Source organism: Castanea sativa, chromosome 4, assembly GCF_040712315.1.
Source record: "Castanea sativa cultivar Marrone di Chiusa Pesio chromosome 4, ASM4071231v1".
Lineage (NCBI taxonomy): Eukaryota > Viridiplantae > Streptophyta > Magnoliopsida > Fagales > Fagaceae > Castanea > Castanea sativa.
Window position 1 is genome coordinate 6068011 of NC_134016.1, and position 20015 is coordinate 6088025.

At 32.2% G+C, this 20015-nt stretch overlaps 1 protein-coding gene and 1 non-coding gene across 2 annotated transcripts; both read left to right on the top strand.

The window, feature by feature from the left end:
* Positions 1-249: 249 nt before the first annotated feature.
* Positions 250-466, top strand: LOC142633204 (small nucleolar RNA U3). Its single transcript, XR_012843845.1, has one exon. It is a non-coding gene; the product is annotated as a small nucleolar RNA U3 (small nucleolar RNA).
* Positions 467-13521: 13055 nt separating this feature from the next.
* On the top strand, positions 13522-15200 carry LOC142631412 (endochitinase EP3-like). The gene is made up of 2 exons (XM_075805579.1): positions 13522-13876; positions 14568-15200. Exons 1-2 carry the CDS (start codon positions 13582-13584, stop codon positions 14972-14974), a joined length of 702 nt encoding a protein of 233 aa, XP_075661694.1. The 5' UTR covers positions 13522-13581; the 3' UTR covers positions 14975-15200.
* Positions 15201-20015: the final 4815 nt, after the last annotated feature.

Below are 20015 nucleotides of genomic sequence, written 5' to 3' on the forward strand. Positions count from 1 at the left end.
AAGATTTAAGAGCTGTCATATGTAGCAGCCAAAAAAAAAAAAAATTAAGAGCTGTCCTAATTGGTCCAGAGAACTCGGGTGGCATTTTTGTCCTTGCTAAGACAGCGAAGAACGAAGTGGGAACATGTAAAGGGGCAGCTTTGTCAATCAGCAAGTAGTATGGTTCTGTAACCCAGGCGAGCTTGTCCCATATCGACTAGATAGTTAGCAAGACTTCAATTTATAATAGAAGTTTCAGCTACTTTGATCACGACCTTACTTGAACAGGATCTGTTCTATAGGATCGTACCTCTGTATCCTTGATCACTAAGGAGACAGGACCTAAACCCGGTGGATGAATCATGGCCGTGCGATCAGAGCGTGATTAACGGTCCTTGATGCTTCTGATTGAGGCATCAATCTGTAGATGATCGTTCTCGACTTGGGCTTGCCCAGTTGGGATGGTCGCATGGTTGTCTGACGGGCCTTAATCCTTTTTGATAAAAATTCCCAACTGATATATATATATATATTTGTTAATGGTTTGTTCTTATTTTCCATGTCTACAAGGTGTTTGATAAAATTCCCAACTGATATTTTGTTCATATTCCATGTTCTGATTTTCACAAGGTCTTTGATAAAATTTTTAAGTGATTTTAGCAAAGAGGGTGATGCTATGGTTGTTGGCCTAATACATTATGCATGTTATTTTATTTGTTAGAGATGGGATAATGTCCTAACAAGTAACAAATAGGAACATTTGGTTCTGAGTTCTGACTATGCTATGTGGTTACATCTTCAATATATATATGCAGTCTTTTAAAGAAAATATTTTGATGATATAAATGAGGTTTGGGAAAAAAAAAGTACTTATGGTTTTTAGATCAGTATTATCATAGTTGAATTTTGGTTGCAATTATATTGAGTTCTCATAACCATAATAACATGATCTAGCCAGCTGAACAACCACTTTAATGATTATACCATCTCAGATCACCACACCCATTCCTGCCTGCTCTAGCACAACCACAAATAATATGGGCAGCAGTTTCTGTTTCTTTGCCACACTTCTCACATAAACCATCATGGAGATATATGTCTACGGAACAAGGGCACAACCACATTTGTTTCATATTATGGTGTTGGAAGGAGACATGTCACACATGCATAGGGTGACTACGTCGTGTGCTTGATCACATTATGGGGTGTGGGAAGAATTAAGCTTCAATTTTTTGCCTCCACATTAAAATATTACTGTTGAAATATATTTTGAAAATTCTTGGACCAAACTAGTATTAATCTAAACCTTAGGAGTATTAATTGTATTTTACCTTTTTCTTCCCCCTAACTAAGTGTTGAGAATACATTTGACTATGTCCTTGAGTGTGTGTAGTATCTTTGTCTCACATCATATACCAAGTAATTACGATGAAAAATCTCTTGAAGGTGATCCAAGATTAGGAGCAAAATAGAATTCAATTCTATCATTGACAAGTCAAAATTATCCACAAACATGCATTTACATTCTGTTTAAAAATCTTCATTTAAATATTAGAGTTTTATTTATTTATTGTTGGGGTTTGGAAGACTTCCTTTTCATCTTGTTGCTGGAATGCTTGTGTTTTGTAAGGCTTGAAAGGAAATAAAGATTTTTATTTTTTATTATACAAAAGGAAATAAAGAATTTGTATTAAAGTTTAGACATATTATTACTAAAAAAAAAAAAAAACCAATTCATAGTTACTAACAATCAAAATAAGAGATTAATTCAAATACTTAGTTTAGACTTTAGACATAAAATTTGATTCCTCAAAATAAATTGAGAAAATAAATCAATCTAAAAGTATTAAAAGTATAGAAATATACCTGCACATAAAAGTTTGAGTGTGCTCGAAGGCTTTTTTTTTTTTTTTTTCAAAGTATAAGTGTATTATTTTTTGGAGTTATCTCATCACTAGTGGTGGAGTTAGGAATCCAATTCAGGAGGCAAGATTAAAGATAAAATTAATTTGAAAAATATTCATACAAAATCTAATATACATGTAAATGTAATTCACTTTTTCATATCTAGTTTGTTATACTCAATTGCCCTCCATGTTTTTCATATTTTCAAATTGTTCCATGATTTTTTCATTCCCAATAGTGCACAATACCTTGATCCAATTTCAATTGGAATTCACTTTAGACTTATTATTATGCTCAGGTTTCTACATTATCATAATTATCTACAAGAATATATTTCATATAATTAAAATATTAAAATAAAATAACTAATTTATAATTATAAACAATGCAAGTAAGAGATTAATCTAAATACATAAAATTTATACATTTAATTTGATTCTTTAAAATAAATTGAGAGAATAAGTTAATCTAAAAAGTTATGAGTATAGTAGTGTACTTGCAAAATTTTGTACACAGCTCATTCTGACTCTCATTCCCATGATTGCTTTAGGAAAAAAAAAACTGCAAAATTCAACTTAGATTTCTCTATTTTTATAAGTATTTAAAGTTTAGGTTTATAACAAAAATCTTATGTTTGAAATTGTCGGAGAGTAAGATATATGAAAAAAAATAAAGTCACGACTTTAGGGTTTTAATATGGTATAACTACATTTGATAGATTTTTATTTATTTATTATTTATATTTCATTTATTTATATTTTATTACTATTATTATTTTGAATAAAATATGGGATCCACTAAAATGAACTTAAAAAGAAGAAGAAAAAAGGACAACTAAGAAAATTGCAGTGACTTATATTGAGAATTGGTGAAAACCTATGGTACTTCATAAAGCTTAGGCCTAAGAATGATATGGGTGTCAGTGGGTTTCTTTTTAATTATTATTATTATTTGGGCGTGTTAGGTTTAGGCCTAAGAGTATCTTTTGTATTTTTCTGCCGGAGGCTAGGGGTGTCCAGTGACTTGGACCAACTGACCTGCCCGAACCGAAGGTTCACGGGCGACTCTGAATCCAGTCTGTGGTCGGTCATGGGTTGGCAAGTGAAATAACCGAATAATTCGGTTTGAATCTGGGTTTAAAAAAATTTCACCTGAACAACTCGAACCGATCGAATTATTATACAAAAACATATATATGATTTGATATTTTGATTGACATGCCAGCAACCAGCAGGAGCAGCCCAACAATGCCATTTAACCCATGCGTAAACCAAAACAAAAGTTAACTTTTTCTCACACAAATTTCCAATACCCATATCAACCGTTAACTCAAAATCAACAGTTTTGATGAGAGTAAAAACTGAGCATCCACTCAGTGATATGACTGATTTTAGTGGCAATGTGGGCCGTGTGGCACAAAAACAATAATCCAAAATAGAATCAACGATTATAAACTTATAATCCAAAAATATCAAGACCCAATCTAACGATGACAATTACACTCTACAGATCAGAATATCTCTCTATATCTCTAGTGGCTCTCTTCACTCTCTTTAGTTTTTGCTTCGGACTCAGTCTTAGAGGTCAGATTGAATGCTCCGTCGTCATGGGCCTCATGGCTTCACCTTCACGCTTCCTCACCTTTTCATTTCTTCAGTCTCAGTTCTCTACTTGGCTCTCTCAAAATCTCACAGTCTCACTTTGCTATTTGGTATTTTGGTTCACTCTTCAACAATCCTCAAACCGATTCTCCAAATCCAAACCCTAGCCACCTCCAATGCCATAGCCCACTCCCCTCTCTGCCTCCAATGCCTAGCTGCCGCCGCCACTGCCGCTGCCGCTGTCCACTCCTCTCTCCGTAGCTACTACCGAATTGAGTAATTTAGGCTAAAATGGCCACAAAAAAAAAAGAAATTATAATAATTTTAATTATGTCAAAAATTCCGGCCCAATCTGAGGCCCAAACCCGATAAACCAACAACTCCGACTTGGTCTTCTAATTACCCGAAACGTCGGATCCAACCCAAAAATTCGATCGAATACGGGTTCAAAATTCAGCAATCCGATCCAACCAGGTCGAGTTCGGTTTGGGCCCTAAACCGACTCGGCCCGACCCGTGGACAAGCCTACTAGGGGCAAAAATAAATACTTGAGTAACCTTTCATCATATAGCATTCAAAAGATTTTTTTTTTCAAACTCATACGTATATATCTGTGATAGGAAAATGCATAGTTTTTATATTTTGTGATTGGCAAATTTATAAAATTTATTGAACAGAAAAAAGACTCTGAGCATGTGCGCAGCGCATCAAATGAGTATAGAATTAAAAAAAAAATAAAAAAAAAATTTCTTGGGTCTCTATATAACTTGCTATTGGTGGAGAGCCTAGTGGCAAGGAAGTGGTGGTAGTGAAGGTGGTAGTGCATGTGAGTGGGGAAGAGGTGAAGTACTAGAAGCAGCATAAAATAATGGAGCTGGTGAAAGACAAAGGAATTATTACTTTCTCTTTGAGTTATTTTCTGTTAAAGAAGGTTCTCCACTTATTGATGTTTAAAAACATCAATATTGGAGAATGTATCAAGAGCAAGAGGCTCCGTGGGCAAAAGTAATCCTTAACAAATATTGCTCCTCATCGAGAATGAGGTTGAGAGATTCGGAGAAAATCCCTTTTTCTCCAAACTGAAAAGCTATCACTCTCAGATTTCCCACTTTCAAGAAAGGAATTTTCTGGGGAATAGGAAATGGCACAGGAGTAAGTGTGTGGTTAGATAACTGGATTAATGGTGACTCCCTTAGGGCCATGATTGAAGGTCCTCTAAGGCAGGAAGAGCAAACCATGAAGGTGGCTGATTTGTGATATGGCCATGACTGGGATTGGGAGCTCATTTCTTTCGACCTCCTTGAGTGTATCAAAAATAGGATTAGAACTGTTCCAATCCGTTTGTTTGGGGATGGGAAGGATACTATCCTATGGAAGTACTTTAAGGATGGAGAATTCTCCACCAAATCGGCTTATCAAATGGCTAACTAAGGAGAGATCTTAGACACCCAGTTTCATGGGCAGTGGATATGGAAATTGGATATTTTACCTAAGATTACTTTCTTTGGTTATGCATGCATGGTAGCATTCCTGTGAGAGATGTGTTGGCATCAAGGGGTATAAATTGTGATAGAGTTTGCCCAGTGTGCAAATGCCAAGATGAAACCATTGTGCACCTTCTTCTGGATTGTGTAATTGCTTGAGAGTTTTGGAGAAAATTGGAGGTCCCTCCCTCACTTGTAAGCTCCTTTTCTGAAAATTTTGATAGTTGGTTGAAAATGAACTGTTTGAGCACGGTGGGGCATAAATGTGCAGTCCCTTGGTCCACTTTGTTCCTGTTTGCTGTGTGGTCTTTATGGAAAAGTCGAAACAATGTGGTTTTTGATAACACCACTCCAAGCCCGATACTTGATAGAATCTGCACTAGCCAAGCTAAGGAATATTTCTATTGCGTGAGCAAAGTTAAGAAGTTAGCATCCAAAGTCACCATTGCAGTTAGCTGGACTAAACCTCCATCGGGTTGGCATAAGTTAAATACTGATGGCATGGAGGCCTCATTAGGAATAATCAGGGGAATTGGATTAAAGGCTTCTCAAGATCCATTGGGTTTACTACTAGTGTGATGGTTGAGTTGTGGCCGTTGAGAGATGGCCTATATTTAGCCATTTAGCTAGGAATAAACTTTCTTGAAGTGGAACTTGATGCCAAGGTAATAGTGGAGATGCTTAACAACTCTGATTGTTCTAATAGAAAACACTCCCCTTTGTTACATGATTGTAGGTCCCTCTTGTCAAGACTCACGTAGGCTCGGGTGGTCCATGTTTTTAGAGAGGCGAACAAATGCGCCGACTTTTTGGCTAGGAGGGGTTGCTCTATTAGGGAAAATTTTGTTATTTTTGATGTCCCACCCTCTGTTGATTTAGTTAATTTGCTTGTGTCAGATGTTAATGGTCGGTCTGACTTTAAGCTTGTAGCCACAACATTGGCTTCTATGGCCAGTTTATAATGTCATTCTGTTTTATTTATATTCAAGCCTATTAACCAAAAAAAAAAAAAACACTCCAAAAGATGAACAATATTATATACACAATATTTTTCGTAATAAATTTGATAATTGTTGAGTTTTGAAATTATTCTCTCATTGAGACTCACTATATTAACATTATTTTATACTATTTATAACTCGTCATCTTAATGGTTATGTAAAATTTTGTGATAAAATTATTACCCTAGAAATATTGTCAAATATAATATAAAATATACCTACCTTAAAAAAAAAAAAAAGCATCACACACATTATGAAATTTGGCCTAAAATTAGGCCAAAATGCAGATGTTATGCTATTGAGTTTATTTTCATTTTAGTTCTTTGCATTTCAATTTGTTCCCATATTTAATTTGTATTCATATTGGCCGCCTGTTATACTTCAAAATTTCCAATTTGGCTTATTATGTTCTATTCAATTTTCTTTTTGGCTTTTTATGTTTTAAAATTTTCATTTTCACTTTTAATTTTAGCCCTTAATGAAATTGAAAATTTTGAAACTTAAAGGGTCAAACATAAAATTGAATCAAATATGAAGGGATAAACTAAATTTTGAAACATTAGGGTGAATATGTAAATGAATCAAAATTTGTGGCCAAGTTGAAAGGTTTGAACAAAAATGGCTAAAATGAAAACAATCCCAACTTTTATGGATCAAAAGCGTACCTTATTAAATTATTTTAGGATAATTTTTTTTTAAATTTATTTGAAAATTACAATTTATCCCTTATAGTTTGGTGCTATCACAATTTAATCATTGAAGTTTTTAATGTGGATTTGACCCTCTAAACTTTTGATTTGGATGAAATTGTTAGTATCCCATCCAAACTAACAATTTTAATGTTTGTGGAAAAACAATTTACCCAATTGTGGTTTGATTTAATGAAAATTTGGTTATGCAAGTCTTCTTAATTGCTATATATTTTGACTCCCTTAGTTTTGTCATATACATTGCATGAATTTTAACTACATTTAAAGCATGTATATGCTTCCATAATATTAATATAAACCTCTTTAGTAAAACTTTTTCTTTTTATTTATTTTTTATTTTTTATTTCTTTCAAAAACCTTTATTTTTTTGTTTTTTTATTTTGTATTTAGATAATTACGGATACAAGAGTGCGTGCATGATTTTTTATTTATTTATTTTTTCAATTAAAAGAAAATATATTATGATATTTTTTTAATAAAAAATTGAGACGTTTTAATTTGTCATGCATAAACGAATTTGTTTCAATAAAAAATTTAATATTATTATAATATAAAAGTGACATTTGTAATTTTTTTTATCTAAATTTAATTTATTTGTATATATTTTATGTTTTCTATAAATATTAGTATATTATAATAGGCAATCCTTAATTTAGTTAAAAAGCAATTGACTTAAAATATTTATAGAATTCTAATTATGATTAGTATTGTGGGGGTAAAATAGATAAAATGTTTATTTGGGCCTTGGGCCTGATTTGGTGGTGTAAGTCTGTCCGAGCAGAGCTTTTGAGGCCCATAAGCCAGTGCACACTATGAGAAGTGGAGGAGTCATCCGACAAAGAGTACCTCTTCGGATGGGCCCAGTAAAGGTCATGGGATATACCAAGGGATTTAGAGACAGAATTCCAGAAGATCTATTGGGTAAAGACGTGATCCACACAGTGATTAGAAGGAAGGAAGGATGTGTGAGAAATATCAGAGAAAAAAAAGCTGCTACCACTGCATTAAAGACCCTGCACCTACCTCCCTGGCCGCATTAATGAGAAAATAACCTCTGAGCAGTGAGGTTCAGCTTTCCAGTTGGTATTTGGAGGTTTAAAGAAGGTGCTGGATGGGACAAGTATCTAGGGAGGTGATTGGTGATACACGTGGAAGAAAGAAAGAAGAAGAAGATGGATACAAGAGAAGAAGAAAGATATAAGAGGTGGAGGATGGCAGAAGGAAGTGGAGATCGAATACTTGAATTGTAATTGTAATATTGTTCTTAAAAGAAAGAAAGACAATATAGGTTGTTCTCGGCTTACGTCCAAGGAGAAATTCTTTACTGTTCTCATCTATTGAACACGTGGATAACGGAAATCTAGCCTGTTTTTCCCTTGTCCAACATTCACAGTCTAGGTTTCAAGCCCACACTCTACAAATTTTTATTGTATAAGGCTCTTTGAGCCTGAGTCCACCTAATGATTGGACCGGGTACAAATTGTGCACCTACAAGTATAATTTAAAAAATATTTTTTTATAAAAAAAATACTAAATATTTTTAACACATATATATAAAGAGAGGGGAGAAGGTCTTAAAGAAATTGATAGTGGTGTATATTCAAAATGACCTAACTTTTGGATACATTGCACAGGCTTTAAAACCTCTTTGACTCACATTCATTTTTCAATGTGGAATTAACTCACTGTTTTTTCTTTTGAGAATACTAAGGGTATGTTTAGTAACTGTTTTTTCCCCTTATTTTCTGTTTCTAAAAACAATTTTCTATTTTTTAGATTAAAAAACTTGTTTGGCAACCTAAAATGGATAGAAAATAAAAACTGTTCTCAAAACTCAATTCGTGAAGGAAACTGAAAACATGTAAAAGGCTGTTTTTAGTTTTTAATTTTCAAAAGTCAATGAAAATACGTATTTAATTTAATGAATCTGTCTCATATAATAAATTAGCATTAAAGTTTAAATCCTAGTAACAACATATTTTTAGTATTTTCTATTTTTTTCTTCAAAAAGCTATTTTTTTTTTTAATTTCAACTAACCAAAGATGTTTTTTATTTCAAAAATACAAGAAAATTGTTTTTAATTTATATCCCTAAAAACAAGTTTTGAAAATAGAAAAAAAAAATGGTTACTAAACATAACCTAAGTATTTTTAACACACACACGGAAAGATGGAAGAAAGTCTTAAAGAAATAAGAAATATTTTTTTGAACTATGTATAACGGACATGATGAAAATTTCTTATATACATGAAAAAAATATAATTAGAAATTAATGTCAAAGGCATACTTTAAGTGTGTGTGAATTGAAAATTAAGTATATTTAGCTTGTCTTTTCTTGAAAAAATTTCTGATTCCGCCATTAAGCAGAAGCCTAATGATTTTCTTTTAATATAAAATTTAAAGGGTCAATTTACTCAATTATAATAGTATAAAGTGTAATTTGGTCCCCCTTATCCTTACTATAAAATTTAAAGGGTCAATTTATTTTTATCTTAGCTATAATGTGGTTATTTATAATTAACTTTTATAATTATTTCAAAATTTGAATTAAATCAATTAATTAATAAAATTAGGAGAGGAATCATTTGTTGCTGTTAAATTTTGAGGAATTTTAATGTGTATATGATGTTGCATTTTATTTATATCATGTAAAATCATTTATCCCCCTTATCCTTACTAGCTTGCTCCAAGAAAGGATAGAGGGGGATTTTTGAATCATAAATATCTCAATTGGAAATATTAGAGATATCTCTTGACGTGAGTCTTGTTTAATAATTTATAAAAGAATGCATGTGAACATAAACTAACTTAAATAGTACTCAATAACATGGGTCTTGTTTAATTATTATTATTATTATAATTATAAACAAGAGGGAAAAATCATAATTGACACTAATCGATTTTTGGACATAATTGACATACGATTTACTTTCATCAACAAGGTGAGGTTGGATTGCCGCATGGGCGTGGCTTTTGGATGGAGCACCCTTCGGATCAGGTCTGGCCTAGAAGATTGCTTGGGGTCCATCAGAATTGGGCTTTGAGGAAGTCCTTAAACGACATTGGGGTGGGTCTCCTAGATTCTTTTTTATCTCTCTCTCTCTCTCTCTCCCCCCCCCCTCCCCCCTCCCCCCAAAAAAGTATCCTCTCCATTTAATTAATTAATTTTTTTAATTGACCGGAAAATCAAAAGTCTCTGGTAGGATCCCTTTTACTTTTCAACCAAACCTGGCTGTTTTTTTTATTTATTTTTTATTTTTTTATTTCTTTATTTTTTAATAAATAATATACTAGTAAATAGTAATACTATTATCAATTATCTATAACAAATAATAGTAGTACTAGTCATGATTTGGTTCTTTTTCTTTCTTTCTTTCTATATAAGTATTCTAGGACTTACGTCGTTGAAAACTAGTTTTTAAAGTCAAGACTCAAGAGGCCTATTGACTTTGAAAATATAAGGTCTTGCCGCCGCGTGAATTACGTGGGTTAATGCTTGATACCAAAATGTACTATAAGTTACAAAGCAAAAATTTAGCTGTTGATAGATGGTTTTTATTATTTTTTATTATTATTAAATGAAAAAGTTTGCAACTTTATTAAGAAGAAGATAATTTTAGTATGTTATGAGCAATCATAAGAAAAATTATTGAATATTTCCGAAGTACAATAAATGTGTATTGACATAAATTGTGCGGCCTATCATAAATTTAATTAGTGAAATTTATAATTATGTGAAGAATGCGAGTATGCATTTATGGTATTCTGAGCGTACTCAATGATTACCCTATGAGTAATATAGTTCACTCAATTAGCAGAAGATTTTCCTTTATATAAATTACATGATTATCACTAGTAACTACTCCCTCTGTCCCAATTTGTTTGTCCTCTATTTTATTTTGGGATGTCCCAAAATATTGTCCTGTTTCTAAAAATAAAAGTTATTAGTTTACTAATGTTCCTATTATACCCCTACTTTATTTTCAAAACTATTTGAAAAGAAAACTAACAAATATTTAAATTGAGGCACCTTTTTAGTTGTCTCATTAAGAATAACTCTTAAAAAAAAGCTGTTAAATTTATTTAAGGATAGTTTAATAAACTTATACATTTTTATAAAGTAGACAAGATAATAAATGATATTCACTTAAAAAGTTTGACTTTTCAAACATGATAAACAAATTGAGATGGAGGGAGTATTTTCTTGGTATGTATTTGCAAGATATGTGCTGGTCGGTTCCCTTAACACTTCACATTGTACCCTTGAGCTAAACGAAAATCTTTAGACGTTTAAGTTTACCACATGCACTAGTAATTCAAAACTCATATTCCATTAGGAGTGTTATGTTAGTACAAATTCAGGCCAATGTTGGGAAATCTGAAATGGCAACCTGCTCATCCCTTCAAGATATTAGTCACCATTGAAACTTTTTTATATTACAATTGTTTTGTGTGTTTTGTCTTACTATAGGTATAAAATTAAATATGTTATATGTTAGTATTTTTTCAGAATTATATTATTTGCAGTCTTTTTTTTTTTTTTTTGCCAGGTTGTGTGTGAAGAGAAAAAGTGAGCGGGGAAAAAGAGAGAATTATACTTTTTTATTATTTTATTAGGTAGTTTACATTATTTTATTAGATTGTATGTAAAAATAAAAGCTGGAATATAGAGTGAGTTGTAAAATGAGTTGGTAAAATAGATAAAATAGTGTTTGAAGATGCAAAATAGGTTTTATTTTTTATTTTTTATTATTATCTCCGAATGCTAATGCCCTTAGTATAGAAGTAGGAATAGAGACTTTTGAGAATTGAAATGTGGAAATTCTTCGGTATGGTTGCATGACTTTTTGGGTATGAGAGAGAGTAATAGAGGGATGCAGATTACTGGATGAAGAAGGCCACGACTTTATGGAAAACCTTTGAAAGAGGCATTATTTGGGGTTGATGAACTAAAAATCTCCTAGTGATAGTCTTAGGACTCATTGGCTATGCATGGCTTTCTTTTTCTTTTTTTATTTTTATTTTTATTTTTTTTATCTTAACTATAATGTGATTATTTATAATTAACTTTTATAATTATTTCAAAATTCGAATTAAATCAATTAATTAATAAAATTAGGAGAGGAATCATTTGTTGCTGTTAAACTTTGAGGAATTTAAATGTGTTTATGATGTTGTATTTCATTTATATCATGTAAAATCATTTATCCCTGCTCCAAGAAAGGGTAGAGGAGGATTTTTGAATCCTAAATATCTCCATTGGAAATATTAGAGATATCAATCAATTGAATTATAATGTTCTTGATGTGAGTCTTGTTTAATTATTTATAAAAGAACGCATATGAATATAAACTAACTTAAATAGTACTCAATGACATAGTGGATAGTGTGGTTTCTAAAATAGTTTCACATTAATTTATGGTGCAATGCATATAACAATTTAACTGAATATGATTTCTCTCTCTTGTTTTGTTATTATTATTATTATTATTATTATTATTTATCTAAGGATGAACTTTATAATTATGGTAGTTGTAGGCATTTATTAAGTCTGTGCACCACCAGGGATGTTTTTATGAAAGGAGTTTAATAGCTTTCTAGATGAAAAGAGTTTAGGTTTGGCAAGTTATCAAGACTCCAAAGCTAGAAAGTTGGACTAATTGGGAGTCAAAGCAGATATGCTTGACCTTGCGAAATCGGATCACTTCCTTAATTCGGGAGCGCAAATCATGGTGGAAGATTTATCTAGTTCAATTTATAGAAAAAACCGCTTACACTGGCTAAATGTGGTGTGATTTTGCCATACACTTAAGCCTTAAGCATACTTAGTATAATGCTAGTGCTAAACAAATTATTCATTCAATTCATTCATTAAAAAAAATAATAAAGAAATATGAAAAAAGAAGATAAATTTAACTATATTTTGGTCCAAGGAAGTTTGCAGGAGTTATCTGCATGAAGGCAATAAGAAACCATCAAAGCAAAAGTCGTTAAATTAATTGATCCAGTTCAACTTAATAAAGATCGACTACTATAATTTTAACAACTTGATATTGGTAATATACTAATATGCCTAAGTCGGATTAAATTTTATAATTAATCTTAGTTTTGGTTATAGCGGAAGATTTATCTAATTTAGTTTATAGAAAAAACTGCATACACAGGCTACGTGTGGTGTGATTTTGCCATACACTTAAGCCTTAAGCCTACTTAGCTTAATGCTAGTGCTAAACAAATCATTCATTAAGGACTATATTTCAAAAAAGAAGATAAATTCATCTAGTAAAAGAAATAGTCTCATAGTTGATAGTTCTCATTTAATTTTTTTATACGGTTTGCTTAATTGTTCATGAATGTTTAGGCAACTTGATTAATTAACGTACAAGCAAGGCCAACTAACTTGGCGGGCTAGTGACTAGGGTAGATGAAAACCTTAGATATGTACAATACTGAAAAATTTTCAACACTTTTAAGGAGTAGGATAGCTTGTTCAGAACATTTAAATTATGTGTAGTTTGTTTCCATAGTTTAGTATCTGGTTTAAAAAATGAACATGTAAATTACCAATCTTTTGCTAAACCAGTAACCAGTACTCTTGGAAGAGTGCAATTTGGAAATTTTCGTTGCAAAATTTTCCACCTAATATTACTTGGATAGGAATTAGATTTTTGGTATAACAGTCATAAGCAGCCTCTACAAGAAAAGAAAAAAATGCACAATTAATTACTTGAAAATGTCAAATTTGAACAGCAAGACCCATATCGTATACGCCGTCTTGAAATCACCATTATCCATAGAGATTTTGCACCACATATTGCACTATAAATATCAAATGCCCAATCTTGTTTTTCATCACACATTATCTTTTTCATTCTTTATTCACATACAAAACTTCCCAAGATGGTTGCACTCAGTGTGAAAAAGAATCTACTAATCCTTGTTCTAGTCGGAATCCTAGCCGGATTTGTGCCTGGATATGTGAAGGGTCAATCTGTAGCTGATATTGTAACCCAAGATTTCTTTAATGGGATAATTAATCAGGCTGATGCAAGCTGTGCAGGAAAGAACTTCTACACAAGAGCAGGTTTTCTTGATGCTCTCAATTCGTATAATCAATTTGGAAATCTTGGTTCTGCAGATGATTCTAAGCGTGAAATTGCAGCTTTCTTTGCTCACGTTACTCATGAGACTGGACGTAAGATATTTCTCTATCCTAACATATATTTTAATTAATTTGTTACATATCATACGCATGCTGACATATACAATAACGCGCATGCCACAAAACACCCACAAAATCCAATTTAGTTAATGTCATATTAAGTAACTAATTACTATATCTAATCTATTCTAATAATAATTACAATAATATTCTGTTGGTTATGTTTTTATAATTTTGTTATAAGTTGAATAATAACTATTTTGCATTTAGGTTATTTTTGAATTGCATAATATAGAGTATACACCAAAATCCTTATAGATCAGTGGTATTTTTTTGATTTCTTTTATAAGAATAACTATGGTTCAAATTATCATTCCTACATTTTTTAATTAATTAATTAAACAATATAATATATAACACACGATTGAATATATTTTAATATATATATATATATATATATATATATATAGATCACTATTGATAATTTCTGATTTATCATGTTATACTTTTAAAGGTTAACATCTTTTTAATTTTAGAGCTAATTTTAATAAAGTTATAACAAAAGAATTAAAGGCCATGTCCCTTACAGTGATCAGACCTATATGATTCATAGACATACAGATTTGTGCATTCTAGTAAGAGATTTTTGTGCTATTTAAGTCATAGTTTAAATACACAAGTTAACCTGAAAGGTAATGCAAAATTAATGTTTATCTTTGGGCAGATTTTTGCTACATAGAGGAGATCAATGGTGCCTCACAAGACTATTGTGACGAGACCAACACACAGTATCCATGCAACCCTAACAAAAAATACTTCGGCCGTGGACCACTTCAGCTAACATGGAATTACAATTATGGGGCAGCTGGAACTAGCATTGGAATCGACTTATTAAACTCTCCTGAAACTGTTGCTACAGACGTGACTGTTTCTTTTAAGACTGCCTTGTGGTTTTGGATGACCAATGTTCGTCCAGTTGTAAGCCAAGGTTTTGGTGCAACCATTCGAGCCATCAATGGTGCCATTGAATGCAATGGTGGAAACTCCGGTGCTGTCCAAGCCCGTGTCCAGTACTATACTCAATATTGTAACCAACTTGGTGTTGCTCCAGGCGATAATCTCACTTGCTAGGATCACCATTTGTTTACATGTTAGTAGCCATGCTTGTTTTGATTTGATGTTTGGATTAGAAGGAAATAAATGATGCCAACTAGCCTTGTTAGTAAAATTGGGATCAAGTTTCACTTGCACCGTACTCCTTAAGAGAGAACTCTCTCATTGTATGGCCCATATAGTTTCAATGGGTACTTAAATAAGAAAGAAAATAAAGATTGATATATATTTGCTTCCTTTACAACTTGATCAGTGTGAGTCTCTTTATTTTTGAATAATTTTAGAGACACCCCTTCTATCATTATTGTATTTTTGTGAGTCCCTGTCAATACTTAGATTTTTTGTTGAAATACATTTTCAAAACGACCATTTACCTTTTTCAACAAACTCTGGACAACTCCATCGTGAAAAAAGGTCATCTAATACTTTATTAGATACACATTAATATTCTTAGATATAGAATGATTAAAATATAAATTATGAACATAATCCTCATAAAATTTTATCCATCAAAGAATGAGCAATAATCCATAATTTTTTAAAACTAATAAGCACATAATCCAATAAACATTTGTAAATTAAAAGGTCTATTATTATTCACCAAGCTTGAAAATATAATTTGTAGAAGATCAATCATCATCTGCGTTAATGTCCTCCATCTGAGGTCATCTTTTATGTCATTGTTCACATTGTAATCTCCTCCTCCAACACTGGCCTAAAATATTTGAGATAAAATGAATAAATATAAAAAATTTATTGCCATGCAAACTATATACACAGTGCATAACCACAAAGAACCAACTAAAAAATGTATTCATTTAACAACATCAACAACAATCACCATGTTAAATAATAATAACAATAGAGTCATTAACATCAAAATACTACTATGCAAGCACCAAAAAAAAAAAAAAAAAAGCATTAATAATTATTCCTTACACCTCCAAGAACCTTATAGTTCTCTTTTGAGGGAGAACTTCAAAGAATACATCCAACTCTATATGTAACCTTGTGGGCAAAATGAAAAAGTTAAATAATTGAAACAAAAAAGAATATTATTATATTAGCGGGGGAGCATTTGTATTGTTTTGCAAGGAACATGTGGAATGTCTGAATATGATATGGAAAAACGAGTAAAAAGGAAAGAAAAAGTGTAGGCATCATGTTCATGTATGAATCTGCATTTTTTTTTGGTATGAACTGTGAAGTCCGAGAGAGAGAGAGTGAAGGTTACAGATGGGAAAGTTGGAAACAGATCCTCCAAATGATAATTGACAATAATGAATGAATAAATGATATATGAAATGAAATGAATATGATTGGCGTTGGTGAAATTCATGGACCACGGTTACTCGTTAGGAGTAGGGTGGGTGTATGCATACATGTAACGTGTTGTTGTGTTGGGTCAACAAAGTTTTTCATTTGTTTGGAGTTGAAGTTGCACTGATTAGCCGTCGGTTTCGGTCAGCATGTTTAAGCTTTAGGGCCAAACCCCATAAATTTTCACATTTAATTTTCTTTTTGGCCCGTAACGTTTGTCTAAAACTAGATTTAGGTAGAGATAGAGGCATAGACATGGCAGAAGAAGGTCCAGCTTTGGTACACCCCAACGTGGGTAATTGCTGTTGTTTTCGTCGCCATTTCTCTCGCCGTCGAATGTCTCCTTCACTACACTGGCACGGCATGTCATTATCTCAATCTCACGCTATTCTTTTCTGCAACCATCATTTCAATTTCCTTAGTCTAAGAGTACTTTGGTAAACTGGTCATCATTATTCATATAATGACTCTCTTTTGCAGTATCTCAAGAAAAAGAACCAGAAGATCTCTTTCAGGCCTTATAGAAGACAAAGAAAGTCACCACTCTCAACTCTCTTTCTCTCTATTACATTTATATTTACATACATATAGAGTTGGATAATTTAACCTAGTGGTCAAGCACTAATTAATTAAAGTCATTACCAAAATTTCTCTAAGACACGCTATTACATCGCTATAGGGCTATTACATAAAGGGTTTTATAAAATAAGTCCTGTCAATTTGTTTACTACCTCATCTATGGACAATTAAGAAAAATATTCTACTTTGTATATTGTGGTGGACTCTTGTAAAAGTAGTAGGCAGTTTAAGAGAAGTTGTGAAATTATTGTGAATTTTTGTTACAATCCTATTGTAATTCATCATTTAATTTAATCGAAATCTTCCAAAGGTTTGAACGTACCAAGCAAAATCGCCATACAAGAACTATAGAATAAATTCCTTATCTTATTTTTATTTTTATTTTTGGAGCAAAGACCACTTCCTTATCTTGGAAGCACAAATCATTCCTATTTTGGATATTAAAATGATTAATCTGTTGAACTTAAAATAAAAAAATTTAATAGAAATTTTAATTATACTATAGTCTAATTTTAAGTGTATATGTGTGACAATGCCTTAAAATTATACTTGTTATATATTTATGTGGACATTATCTCCTTATTATTATACTTAATTTGTATAATTAAGTCATGATTTGCATTAGTTTCTATTATTTATCTTTACATAATTTTTTAAATAAGATATTATTCGTTGAGTGTAATTTTCCACTTTCAAGAAATCATGTGAAAAAGATGAGTTTACAAAAGTCAGCGAGAGAATAAAGGCCAAACTAGAATTAAAAAGGAGCTAAAAGACTATGTTTATATGTTTAAAGAGGTGCAGTTGGAGTGCTTGGGTCATCTACCATGTTTGGAAGCTTGAAATAAGGAAAGAAACAAAGAGGCAAAATTTGAAAAGGAAAAATCAAATTTGAGCACTTATCACTATTTTAGGCGTATCTCTCCCTTCAAACATTTCTTACAAAATAGGATCACTCTCCTATTAACCCACTTCTTCAGAGCAATTATACATTTGTTATTATTATTTTTTCCTTTAAAAAAAGTTATCTTCAAATCAATTTTTTTTAACATCCTCAAGTTTATCCACAAAAAAAAAAAAAAAACTATATATATATATTACAAATAATAGTAGTCATAACTTCATCGTGGAACCGATACCCAGCGTATTTGAAACCATCTCTTGTAATGTACTAAAGTCTTCTTTGATAAGGGTTTTTGATTGTTTCTTTATTTGTATATTATGACTTACGTCGTTGACAAGTAATTTTCAATGTCAATATATAGGAACTAAATACAAGGTCTTGCCGCCGAGTGAGTTACGGGGCTTAATACGCGCGCTCATATCAAATGTATACATGCATGTATCCAAAATGTACAAGTTCCTTAGAAGCCGAACTTTAGGCGTTGATAGAGAGGGTTTTTACATTATTCAGCGCAATTTATTTTGTATGAATTTTGATAAACTAGGTTTAAATTTTAAAAAATGCAGTATATATATTTCAGAATAACTAGTTTTTTTTTTTTTTTTAAAACGTAAAAAAACACTGTCCAACAATATCCAAGTAAACCGAATATATGTCCATAGTAAAATAACATTGACTTGTTTTAATTAAAAACTAACTTCTCTTTTATCCTTTTAAATGAGAGAATATATATATTGTGAAGGGATGAGGATCCAAAAATACAAATAAAGTGATTAAAGATAGCACCGAGGAAGCGAAACTCAAGAAACATCAGAAAAATGTCTTTGGAAAAATACTAGTGACCTTGTGCAAAGGCAGAAAGACTACAATGGACGAGGACTTCAAGGACACCAACTTACTCTCGGCAAGCCGAAAACCAAAGCTAAAGGAAGTTGGGTGCAAACCGAGGGTGAAAATAGTAACTTGGCGCTGAACAAAGAAGAAAGGAAAGAGGAGGGATAAAGCAACCATCCCTTCCACATTAAATGCACTGAAATAACTTAGTTGGCCGCATTGATGAGGAAATGACTTATGAACAGTATCCACACAGCTCATACTTCAATGTAAAAACCTTCTAGTAAGGTTCTGATGGGACAAGTATTAGGAAAATCTGATTGTAACCCTCCAAATGTAGGGTTCAAATACATCTTGGCTGATTATATAAAGCCAAGAAGCCCTTCGATTGAAGGAGGGATTTTTTCTAGATGGAGAAATTACCTGTAACTCCTATCTCGTACTAAACCCGGGGACAGCAACATTACCATTCCATGACTGTTTTGAATTAAATATACTTTTTCCTTGTTTGCAATCAATTCTACTTAAAATTGTCCCTCTTGTTAAAGGTATTTAAGGTTGATTGAGCATCCCACCTCTTAAAAATTAACTGTGTGAGCAAAAGTAACAAGATAAGATCAACCAACTTCTCTATTTGCTTTTGTCTGTCACACACACATAAAAGCCCTAAAACTATCTTTTAAAGCAGATCATAAAAGCAATGAAAAGACTATAAAAACATCACAAATTTTTAGCCCATCCATATCTATGGGGGTAAATAGTAATTATAACAAATCGATCATTAGGCTTAAAAATTGTATTGAAACAAAAAGACAAAACTACTGTAGAGAGGGAAAATTCCCGACCTATTACAAGTTGACACATCATACTACCAAGTCCACAAAATACAACCAATTACATAGCGCCACTTACTGCTGCTAGGTTTTGCTATCACTATTCAGATTCCAATAGAAATTTGCCAAGTGTCATTGAAATAAAGGCATGAAACTGCATCAGCATGCGTAAGCGATAACACAAGCAGCCCTGCCTGCGTAAGCGATGACACAAGCAGCCCTGCCTGCGTAAGCCATGACACAAGCAGCCCTGCCTGCGTAAGCAATGACACAAGCAGCCCTGCACGTGTAAGCGATGACACAAGTAATCAGCACGTGTAAGCGATGACATAGGCGGACCAATCAAGCTGTGACAAGTGTCACCAATCAAACTCCGCCACGTGTCGCTCACCTACCCCTAAACTCCTATAAATAGAAGTCTTCCCAAGACATTTAGGAGGACAGACAGGACGGAGACAGAAGGAAGAAGATATCTTGAGTTCAGAAATTCAGAAGCTCTGCCGAAATCAAACCTCGAAGCCTCCAAGAACTTCAACCTCGAATACAAATAACATTCGAAGCAAAATCATCCAAACTACTTGTCCAGATC